Source organism: Rosa chinensis, chromosome 2 (genome assembly GCF_002994745.2).
Source record: "Rosa chinensis cultivar Old Blush chromosome 2, RchiOBHm-V2, whole genome shotgun sequence".
Lineage (NCBI taxonomy): Eukaryota > Viridiplantae > Streptophyta > Magnoliopsida > Rosales > Rosaceae > Rosa > Rosa chinensis.
In genome coordinates, this window is record NC_037089.1 from 20,803,659 (window position 1) to 20,816,409 (window position 12,751).

At 39.8% G+C, this 12,751-nt stretch overlaps 1 protein-coding gene across 1 annotated transcript; it reads left to right on the forward strand.

The window, feature by feature from the left end:
• The first annotated feature begins 8,304 nt into the window (after positions 1–8,304).
• LOC112188337 (auxin-binding protein ABP19a) lies at positions 8,305–9,233 on the forward strand. Its single transcript, XM_024327429.2, has one exon. It carries the CDS (start codon positions 8,431–8,433, stop codon positions 9,061–9,063), a length of 633 nt encoding a protein of 210 aa, XP_024183197.1. The 5' UTR covers positions 8,305–8,430; the 3' UTR covers positions 9,064–9,233.
• The last annotated feature ends 3,518 nt before the right edge of the window (positions 9,234–12,751 follow it).

Sequence of the window (12,751 nt, forward strand, 5' to 3'; positions counted from 1 at the left end):
CAGGGAAACCAGTATTGAATCAGCAACATCATCAACAGAAATCATCAGCAAAGAAAAAATGGACTGAAGTGTCGCAACACTTTTTATGTAAATAAAGCTGGAGGAAGCAATTTTTTGGACAACCTTCACTACAGATCACCACTAGGCTAACAACTTCTCAACATGCATGATTAGCAATCGACATCATCACTTATTTTTGGCAACCAGATCAGGCATTTGCTGTAACCAAGTTAACCTATAAGTACAACAACTTATTTTTGGCAAGCTATTTAGACAGCAACTGTAATCTGTTTTTGAACACTGAATTTTAGTAAAACATGATATATATATATATATGTGTGTGTTAGTTCTTAACTAGATGCTGTATCCTCCTAAACTTTCAGATTTCGTTCTAAAACCCGGAGCAAGCGTGGGCATCCATGCTAGTTAGATATATATGCGTACACAATGTTCACAACAGCCATACAATAAAAACTGTTGTGTGAGAGTAATACAGATCACAGATGCTATCAATGTTTTAGTTGTGTGAATAACAGTCACACAACAGTTATAAAAAATAAAAATAAAAAAAAAATAAAAAAGACTTCTGAATCACAATCACACAACGGGTTGTTAAGTTGCCCGTCGTCTGAGTGACGTTCACACGACAGTTAATGATGTCGACAAGCTATCGACAGCCTGTCGACATGGATGCCGAGTTCTTCAGACGACAGTTCTCTAAATCATGTTTCATCAGACGGCAGCGAGATATACGACAGTCAGCTCCGCATCAGACGACAGTTTTTAGCCGTCGTCTGATTCAATTTTTGTACTAGTAATTGGGTTCTTATTCCCCTTGCTTTCTGTTTATGGTTCTTATTGCCAAAAAAATGTGTTTATCCAACAATTTACACAAGAAAAGGTCAGAAAAATTAATTAGAAACTTATCTAAGATATTTAGAAGAAGTTGCAGTTAGTCTAGCCAGATATCTATTTTCGAGCTCTGGTTACAATTGTTTTGCAGGTCATTTGGCAACTGATTATATTTTATGGAGTCAAGCTTCTGATAAAGTACGTAATCTGAGGTTCACATCCAAAACCAATTGGCAATGGATGAAGTGACCCAAACTTTTATAAACCCATAAGCAAAGTCTCATTTTTCCCATGTAAGATCTATATATTCTCAATACGCCCCCGCACGTGTGGCGAATTTTCAAGTCATACACGTAAACAACTTTGGGTAACGTGGAGCCCGTGTGACCGTGAGGCCTGCACATGTGGGATAAACTACTAAAGTAATTTGAGGTTCACATCTAAAACCAATTGGCAATGAATGGAGTGGCTCAAATCCTTATAAACCCATAAGCAAGGTCCCATTTTTCCCATGTGAGATCTATATATTCTCAACAGCTTCATGGGGCTAACCAAACAAAATTGTGTTCTTGTTTTTGTTTACAAACAGTCTTCAATATCTCATGATGAGCAGGCCTTGTATAGCATATGAAGTGTAAGTTTTAACTGTAGCAGTAGTTGAGTTCGGTAAGAAACTCGACTCTCTATTAATAATGTTCCTTTCATTATAACTTGGTCAATCAAAGTCCAATGTTTTGAGTCTATCTAAGTGAGGTTGGAAATTTAAGAAAGGAAAGACATAGGTAAAGAGTTAAGATACCTGAGGATACATATTGTTGGATGGATTCTAGTATTCCCTTTCCAACAGTTAGTTCTATAATAGGTTGTGAAAGTATTATTAGATCATTAGATAAAATATTAGACAAGGATAGTGAAATCTATGAAATCAAAACTATATAAGTGATATTAACCCAACTACGTCTACAGCGAAATGAAGATTTTGGAAGACTTCTCATCTGCAGATGAAGAAGCTCCTCCTTTCGATTCTTGTGCAAGTACCTGGCCTTCATTTTTAGCATTGCCCCCTTCAACTCTCACAAATCCATTTTCATCTGCTTAATTCCTCTTTTTTATATATTCTCAACATCCAAACAGTTCAAGTAGATCAACCTATCAAAGTAGTGAAAGTCCTATAGTTAATATCAATGCATGCAAGCAGCCAGCCTCTTGCCTCAATTTCAAAGTATCAGCATCTGGCTTCCAATAATAGTTCAAATCTGTTCATCACAAGGGGTCAAGGGCACATACGAGCTGTGAAAAGAACAGGCATTACCTCCGTGGAGATGATGATGACATCAGTTTGAACAGTAGACAAGCTCACTGGCCTTCTTGATGAAGCCAGATAGGCCTTCGAGAAGAAACTAGGAGATGATCTGCCTCATGAATCATCTTTATTTTAGTGTTTTGACAATTCATGTTCCTCATTCTTAAAGGAACTACAAAAAGATGCCTATAGTGCTGGAAACTTGCATCTTCTCGAAAAGGCAAAATCTATTAAAAATTCTTCTGAGATTCTCATGCTTATGACTCATGAGAGTCAGAACGCAGGAATTGAGTTCTTGATCATACCTAGATAACAATGACAAACAAGGGTTACGAAAAAGACTCAAATAAAGATGATTGAGGGAGTAGATGATCACCAAGTTTCGTTCTAGTAAATTTGTACACTGTTGAGACTACCTACATTATTATGTCTCGAAAGAAAAGACTCTTTCTTCTGGTCACCCCCGCCTTGCATTCACTCTATAACACACAGGCTTGGCCATTTTGGAAAGCTAGATGCTCATACAAAATGCTGAACAAGAGCCTGTTCTGCATAGTCTTAAAATAGTCTCAGATCTGCTTGAAAAGTTGAAATTGAGGAAAACAGCTAGGGGAGGAACTCAAGCAGACGAGTGGAGAACTCGCGGCCTAATTGCTTAAGTTAAGCAATTGATACCGTCAACTTCACCTAGGGCGCTGTAGGTACAGGTCAAAGGGAGAGATGGTGTTGTTGAAGGGCAGGTTCTCAAGTAAAAGAATGAGCTGCTTCTAGCGAGCTCGGTCTCCTCCATCCGCAAATAAGAACTCCTGCAAATCATCTGGTCTCTCTGGAACTGACCCAGCTTAGGGGACTTATTCTATTGACTATTGAGGATACATTGGCAATAAGTAAGCAATAGAACAAATAGCACATCACCTAGAAAACATTTATACATACAAATTGAGGCCATAACAATAGTGGGGAAAGTTTTTACCATCTTGGAATCTTATGTAGGCTTCACAAACACAAAACTAATGAATTTACAATTCCTTTTTTTGCACATTTTGTTCTCTTCTATGTATGAATATAGGGAAAGTAGCTCATACTACAAACTAAATTGAACATACTGAATTTCCAATGACTATATAGACTTTAGTGACGACTTTAAAATGAGAACTCAATTATGACTTTCAAATCAACAGTGGATGAGTGGTCCCAATTTTAGTTGAAATATTAATTTTACAACACATGTCATTCAACAGTTGATTTAAAAGTTATCATGAAGTCATCATTTTAAAGTTCTTATTAGAGCCTCACTCATGCAGACAACACTTCAGCCTTCAGGAACACGGCACTTATTAAGAATGACTATATACAGCTCCTCACTTGTACTTTTTGTATTCTCTTTTGGTGAATAAAAAATTGATGATACGCTAATTATATAGACTGAATCCAAAATAGTTTGTTTTTTATTAATTTGGAAATGAAACTCTAGTCCTTTCTTTTAGGTACAAATCAGTACTGAAATACAATTGGATGCAAGGCATAAACTAGGACATACAAATCAAGTAGAATATATCGTTCATAATCAAGCAAAGAAATAGCGGAAAGCAGAAGAAATTCATATCGAAACTTAGAAATGAGTGGTTGGTTGGGGCAGTGGCTCTGTGGTATGTATTGAAGTCTGAAGATCGACTATGTAAGGACTTACCATGATGTAGGTGGTGAGTGTTTATAAAGCCGTAGGATTGTAGGAGACGAAGAGCTAAAAAAGGGTTGTGAGGCAATTCTAGTGATATGGATACAATTATACAAGGAATAAAGAAGGCGCGGAGGCGCCTCGCCTATGATTTTCTTTTTTGTTTTGTTTTGTCTGTTTTGCAGTTTAGGTTGACGAGAAAGTTGGGCAGTTTAGAGTAAGGGAAAATTTTGCAAACAGTACACTAAACTAAAGGCCACTAATAAGTTCTATACATAAAGTTCCAAACCGAGCATTTTGGTACACAAAATCTGAAGCCCGACCCACTATCTAGACACAACGTCTTGACGCCATTAGAACCTCTGCCACCTGGCATAATTTGAGGGGTAAAATGGTCTTTATCTCTTTCTTACTATGGCCACCCATCTCTCTCTCTCTCTCTCTCTCTCTCTCTCTCTCTCTCTCTCTCTCTCTCTCATATGCTTGCACAATGGCCGAAGAGATCCGCCACTTCTACACCACCATCGTCATTCCCTCCATTGCGTCCTCCACCATCCCCTCCTCTTTTTCCCAAAACCCACTAGCCCAACTCACCGCCTCTTCCAGTCCTCCCCAACCCAAACCCGACCCACTCCGCCACCAAGCCGCCGAAGACCTCGACCGCCACCTCGCCAACTGCATAGCCACTGCTCTCTGGCCTCTCTGTGCCGTAATCGACTTTTAGATCGGGAGTTGATAAGCTTAAAACTACAAGCTTCGACACCATTGTTTCCCAAACTAGCTTTTCTCTTCTCCCTCTCTATGGCTTGGCAAATTAGATTACTCTCTGTCAGTCTATGGTCAACAATTCACAGCCCCAACATAGCATAAATCTTTAACCAAAAGTTGATACACCACATTCTTAACACCCCACTTAACCAGAAATCTACATTGATATCAAAAGAAGCATTGGGGGTGAAATAAATCTTCAACAATTGTAATTGCACAATGGCCGGATTCTGAAGTTTCTGGCCAAAAAGCTAGATTCGAACTTTATTTATTGTGTTTCAATCTCTATACGAATTTTGAATCTTGTGCAATAGTGAAAGAGTAAAAACCCACCATGGAAGAGAAGAAAGCGGCACCAAAGACTCTACCTTTATGTTCTCGCACTAGAGCCACAGCCACTACTCTAAGAGAAAGTGTAAGATCAAATATGACTATGATGGAGGGTAGGATTGGGGATGGGGCTGGGGCTGGGGCTGGGATTAGAATTAGAATTAGGGTTTTGATGGGATTAGAAGTGAGGTTGAGTTTGGTGGGTATGGATTTGGAAGGTGAAGGAGATGCGGTGGCCGCCGGGGTCATATAGAGTTTTTTGGGTTTGGGTATGTGGAGAGAGAGAGAGTCAGAGGAGAACCCTTTTTTTTTAGACCAAAGAAAGAGTCAAAGTAAGAAAGTACTAAATTACCGTCTGACAAATGAGTAATGACATAAGAGTAAACGGCGTTAATGACGTCGTGTATAGATAGTGGGTCGGGCTTCAGATTTCATGTACCAAAATGCTAGGTTTTGAAACTTTATGTATAGAAATTATTAGTGGCCTTTAGTTGGTGTACTGTTTACAGAATTTTCCCTTAGAGTAATGTTAATGTTCGCACGGTCATCAAGTGACCAAAAATTTTAGGGGAAATGATCATTTACTCAATTTTTGCTTAAAAATTACCCACTTACCCAAACACTCTAAGAGATTATTTCCCTATTACCCAATTAAGTATTTTTTTATATTCTTTTTTATTTATTTTTGGGACAATTTTGCCCTCTTCTTCTTTGTCACTTAGAGAGAGAATTGATAGGAGACCTTGCTGGACTCCAGTGACCAATGGCTAGCCGCAGACTCCGGTGACGGGACTCCTGCGACCGGTGACTGAAATCCCTAATCCGGCGACCGGACAAGTGACCGGATTCCGGCGTCTGATTTTATTACCCTCCAATAATACCCAGTAATCATATTATTGCCCCCTAATAAACATATTATTGCTCCTCAATAACAAATTTATTGGAGATCAATAATTAGTGAAAAGTGAAAATGTTTTGAATTTTGAAAGCTTTCGGAGGTTTATCCAAATAAATAATTTTATTATTGCCCCCCAATAATCTTATTATTGCCCTAATAAACATTTTATTGGCCCCCAGTAATCTTTTTATTGCCCCCCAGTAATTTTTTTATTTGTTTTGTTTCGGGTTTTCATGGAGGCGGTGAAAACAGACCGACACCTCCATCAATTTTTGCCAACACCTCAATCCTGGAACACTTCAGAGAGATAGAAACAGAAGAAGACTATCCCATTCTCCAAAAAAAAAAAAAAAGGCCACCTAGTAATTTGCTCTGGGCACCAAATCGAAGCAAGCTTCAGCAACCCTTCCCCCCCCCCCCCCCCCCCCCGGCCGGGACTTTTTCTCAACCAATCCTTCCAACTGCCACCTCCTCCTCCTCGCCAACGACTGCCAGGGCTGCATCGCCCTCCGCCACATTCCCCGTCCTCTGGTTCGACGCCGACACCACCAACAACTCTGGCCTCGCCATCCAGGCCCTCTACTCAGTCCAGGCCCGATCCGAATCCTACCTCCTCGGCACCATCTCCGGACTCTCCTTCCTCTCTGTCTACGACCCCAACGAGTCGTCGAATCCAATTACAAGATCGAGAAGTCGCTGAGCTTGTTGCAGCAGATGAGCATGACGACTGCGACGATGGAGGCATTGGCTCGACGATAGAGTGCGGCGGTGATGGCCGAGAAATTTCCATTGGTAGCCGGCGGTGATGGAAGCTACGAGGCCTAGAGCTTGACGGCGGTGGTTTGGGTAAGGAGACGGTGGTCTGGGTGAGGAGACGGTGGTCTGGGTGAGGATACAGATGTCTGTGTGTGTGTGTGTGTGTGTGTGTGTGAGAGAGAGAGAGAGAGAGAGAGAGATATATATATATATATATATATATGATTGTAATTTAATAATTAAAATAAGGTTAAAACTGTCAATAGATGTTAGATTGGGTAAATGGGGTTAAAAAACTCTTAGTAGAGTAAGTGGGCAATTTTTAGGCTAAAATCGGGTAAGTGGTCACGGCCCCAAAATTTTATGGTCACTCACTCTTGAATTTAATATAAAGGGTTGTGATTAAAAGTAAATAAATAAGTGTTTTAAAATTGTTCCTTGCACTCGATAATACACAAATTATGCTCTCAAAATGCTAATATATAACAACTTCAGTGAACTGAAACCCTAGGAGAGTTTTTCTCTCAACCTAGCTTCTCAACGGTGCCCTAACCTCCACCTCCTAGCTTCCTTCTATCATTCTCTTCTCGACTTCTCTCCACCCAAGGCCTCTATTGATGCTGTCACCGCAAGATTCGCTGCTTTCCTTGCACTCGCTGAAGGAGGCAATGCTCCTGACCTAGGGAAGATTGGTGTTGGTCCTGTTCATAGGTCCTCCCAATCCTTCCTGATTGGAAAACCTATGATTTCAAGCCAGTTAGGAGCACTTAGATGGTGGGAAGACCACTTAGAAGCAAGAACAAGAATCCTCGCTCACAAAAGAAAGTAGGTGTCGCTCCATTGCATCTCACTTACCCTACTGCTACTGTTGTACAAGAGGTTAGCCCTAAAGATAAGGGCAAATAGAAGCTTTAAGCTTTCTGTTCTCGTTACCTACCATTTGGATTCTGGTCTTTTGCAATTTAAGTTTAGCTTCTCTAATTGTACACCAATTAAGGTCTCTAGGCAATTATAGTTGCTTTGGCAAGGATTTAGGTAGTGTGGATTTGTGTTTATATGGCTAGGTTTCATAATTGTGCTCATTTTGTTTACAATAAGGGTTACTTGTCATTTGTTTGGCAGCTTGTGTCATCTATGTTTTTATTTGGTATAAGACAGCATATGATGTACGTGCCTTCTGGTTATGGATAAGTAATGAAATTATCTATTCCTAACAACTTCAATAAACTGTGACCTGATAGTTATTTGAAATAACCGATACTGTGAAAGTCACTCTCAGTCACATCATGAAGTTAAAAATTGTCGTTTCTCATCATAAAATTGTTCGTCCCTACCGTCTTAACAACTGTCATTGCTACTTGCTTTCCTCACAGTACTTCTGACATACATACATGAGAGATTGAATCCCCCAAGGCCCAAACTTATTTGAATCATAACTTATTTTTCCACCCTTTACTGTATATATAATTTTATTTTATTTCTATGTTGTCGGGTCTTTGATCAAATAAAAAAATGCGATGGATTAATCTTAATAAATAAAATATCTTTACTGCAATAATAGAGACTTAATGTATTCCCTACAGAGTTGGTACATTGACTAACTCAGCCAAGGAGACCTCATGATAATAATATTTGACCAATAGATTTTTACTAAATATAATCTTTTTGGTAAGAAATCTTGCATAAAGGAGTGGTGCTGAATTAAATAGCTGGTTTGGTACCTAATCTTGATTCTATGCTTCTTGTTTGTTATATATGTGATCTACTCTTTTGCCAAGTCTTGCTTTGTACGAAATCTTGAATAAAATCCTACTTTTTTGGTGGACGATAATCTCCAAACATATCATGATGATTTCCTCTATCTGCTTCATATTTTTTCTCATTCTCTCCTCTTCCTATGCTGCTGTCCAAGATTTCTGTGTTGCAGACTACACAGCTCCTCCAGGCCCTGCAGGATACTCTTGCAAAAACCCCTCAGATGTTAAGGTGGACGATTTCGTGTACTCTGGTCTAGGAGTTCCTGGTAACTACTCAAAATTAAACAAAGTCCGACTTAAAGCTGCATTTGTAGCTCAATTTCCTGGTCTAAATGGCCTTGGTATTTCGCTGGCTCGTGCGGATATGGAGGTTGGTGGAGTTGTTCCTATGCACACTCACCGCGGAGCTTCAGAGGTCATACTTGTTGCGGAAGGCAAAGTTATAGCTGGGTTCATCGCCTCAGATAACAAAGCTTATGTAAAAAATCTGAAGAAAGGTGATATTATGGTTTTACCTCGAGGTTTGCTTCACTTCCAAGTAAATGCAGGTGATACTCGAGCCCTTGTATTTGCTAGCTTCAGCAGTGACGACCCAGGTGTGCAGAATCTGGAGAAATCACTGTTTCAAAACGATTTACGTACTGAATTGATAGCACAGACTACTCTCCTTGACAGTGCTGAGATTAAGAAACTTAAGGGTCTTCTTGGTGGTACTAATTAATGATGCATAGTAAAACCAACAGGATGAATAATATATTGTAAGTTGTAACCACATAATGTTTCGGCTTTATTCTGTGTTTTTATTTGTTTCTTACTGCTTCATTTAGTTGCATCTTATGTATAATAAATGAAATAAACTGACTAGTCCATCTAGCAAATAATTTGATAGAACTTTTCTGTTTGTTTGCAAACATTTCTCTGCTAACAGAAAGCGAACTTATAACAAAAGGAAATTAAACTGAAAGCTTGATGATGAGTAACAAAGTAGCTGCTCAGTCATCAGTCTCCGTATTAACAACTCATCGTTTCCATGTGATTTGTGAGAGTTCTCAGCTAGCTAGCTTAGGAGACTGAAGACTGAGCTAGAAGCTCATTCTTTTACTTAAAGGAAGTAGCAACCCACCCATTTAGTCTTCCTCCAAGCTGAGGGTATCAGTTACTGCCATGAGAATTGAAAAATCATTAGGAGAACCATTGTGACTTTATAGGCCTATAGGGTGATGCATACTAGTGATATCGAACTATGAATAAATATATCATATATCTGGGTATACATACATAAGAAACTATGAAGAACAGTAAGAACTGTGTTGAAGATTGATGTAGAAAGCTACACAAGAAAATCCATGTAAGGCAATTAAGCTAATCTGGGTTTTGAGAGAGAGAAAAAAATCTCTTGTACAGGCTTAAGAAGAAATTTAAAAACCGAGTGAGGCATTATATATGTAATGTGATGAACAGCTAATTAAGCAACACAAAATAACAAACTGCACAACTAATTTCCAGAATTCTGACACGTGTTGCTCTACTGATGAGAAAAACTTGGATCATGAAGAAACGTTGACTTGTTGTCTGCTGACTTTCTTTGCTTCTTAACACACATAGAATTAAGAGGAAATGATCATTTACCCAATTTTGAGATTAATTAACTCCACTTACTCACACACTCTAAGAGATTTCTCACATACACAATATTTTATATATATTTTTTCCTAATACCCAATTAAGTATTTTTTTTTAATTGCTTTTTATTTATTTTTAGGACAGTTTTGCCCTCTCATGCTTTGTCACTTAGAGAGAGAAGTCATTGGAGACCTTGTTGGACTCCGGGGATGGGAATCCTGCAACTGGTGACCAGAATCCGACCATCGGACGGTGACTGGATTCTTGCGTCCAATTTTATTGCCCTATAGTAATACACAATAATCATATTATTGCCCCCAATAATCATATTATTACCCTCCAATAATCATATTATTGCCCTCCAGTGAATTGCATAAACTCCCGAAACCAAAATTAATACACTACAAACAAAATTGATCAATTTATATGTTCAATTCTACACGTTCACTTTTTTTTTCCTTCCCCATTCTCAGAGCTCACAGTATACCAAAAAAAATATTAAAAAATTGGCCACCCAGAAATTGCTCTGGCCACCAGATCGGATTAACCGGGGACGAAGACACAGGCGATTGCTCTATGCACCTAGAAAATTTCAGTCTTCCACACCCCCCCCTGAGCTTCTGGGGACGAAAACACCGGTGATTGGGGTGACCGGTGGTCTGTACAGATCGGCGACGAGATGCAGGTCTGGCTCGTCGCGGTCTGGGTCGAGGAACACTGGAGGTCATGGTTTGATGAGGAACAATCGAACAAATCTCAGAAGCTTTGATCGTTTGTTCAACGACTTCGCCAACTTCGGCTGGGATCGTTTGTTCAGAAGCTTTGATGGTGGGCTCGAGGTCGATGAAGATGGCGCGTGGGACATGCTTGCTGGCGCCGGTCTTGGAAAAGAAGGTGTTGAAGGCATTGTCGCTCTGCATCTGGCCGTCCGACTAGAGAGAGAGAGAGAGAGAGAGAGAGTCTTAAAGGAGTGTAGTTTGTTAATTAAAATGAGGGCATCAATAGATGTTAGATTGGGTAAATGGGAGCAAAAAACTCTTAGTGGAGTAAGTGGGCAATTTTTAGGCTGAAATTGGGTAAGTGGTCACGGCCCCTAGAAGATGTCACAGCTAGTCCAGTTAGATATTTGTTTTCAACCTTCGGCATGACTGATTTGCGAGTCATTTGTCAAGTAATTTCTATTGATGGAGTTAATCTAAATGGAGCTAATGAAGAAAATTCTTTTGTCCATCTAGATCCAATGTTAGAAACTAAAATAATTTTTTCCACAATCAGATTTAGATTGTTGAAGGGTGATTGAGCATAATTTCTTTTACTAAGCAAATAAACATTACTGAGAGAGCTCCAAAAATAACGGAAGAGAAAACCTAGACCTTGTTGAGAGAGATACTCTGTCTGACGGCCCGCCCTTGCGGCGTCGTCTTCAAACGGGCCCGAGGGGACCTAGTGTCTGTTGGAGAGTGGCCTAGTAGGGGTGCGGGCTATGGGGGGTTGGCAGCACTGTGTCGACCGAGTGGAGGATCTTATGGCGATGGATTGTGGCGGTTTGATGCGAGGTCGGTGTTGCCTGAGAGTAGAGTGCAAAAGGTCGGGGCCTGTCCGAGTTGGTGTTTGGCAGATCGATGATCACCTGGAGATGACGACTGGGTGGCGGCAAGGCTAGGATCTCCGATTTGGGTTCAACAATTTATGATCGATCTTGGGTGCCTTGTTTCCTCTAGTCGGCGTAATGGGGAACTTAGACGGATTGCGATCTCTCGGTGACAAGCTAGTAGAGGTGGCGATGGTGTCGGTGGTTGGAAGGCGAGGATGGCGGCGAGATGGTGACATCCTGCATCTTTGGGCTTTGGCGTGGGCATGATGGTACTTGGGCCTAGGCTTCGGCTCTAGGCCCATATAATTATTTTTTTTCTTTTATTTATTATTTTTTTACATTTAGTAAGACGTGGCTTTATGCCAACAATATCATATTTCAGTAGGGCGATGTGGATTTTTTCCCTGTATGCACACTCAGTGTGCATTGTTTGGTCTAGTGAGACTGCGAGTTATTTGCTTGATGAAATATACGAAACCTCCTAGTGGCAGAATGAAATTGAGTGTCGCCGGATTTATTTTCGTGCAACAACATAGTGAGAAAGCTGTGCTATTTGTAATGATGCTTCTTCATTATAGAGTTAACTTTCCGGTATATCACAGCTATGTCAAAGCAAATGGAGCAGTCATTCGTGCACTATTTGCTAATTTCTGCTTGTTAGATACATAGATTTTGTTGAGAGTCCTGATATTATTTCAGGATGTTCTCTTTATGCTTATTGTAATCTGGGGTTCAGGCTCTACGTCTCCCCTTATATTCTGCAATTTTATTAATCAAGGTTTGAGGGCAGCTGCACCAGCCCCATTTCAAAAAACAAAAACAAAAAAACATTATTGAGTTCTCAATACCCTATAATTATATTGGGTAGTAAGATTGGATCTAAAGTGATTGTTTTGTGACTTTTATCTCTAATATCATTTGGTCTAGTGACATTAGTGCTTGGTTTGTAAATGGAATGTCCTGCCTTATTGTACATTCTCATTTCTAATACTATCAGTTATTTATCGTGGGAGTGGTCAACTACCACTAGACCTGCAATTAACTCCGCAATTAGTATGGCAATAAATGTCGATCATAAAAGCAAAGATTATTACGACTTTAACTACGATAATAACTACGCGCAATGATTACGACTATGAACGAGAGATGAATGATCATCGTAAATATGTCATGATTAACCGCCGTTAATGCA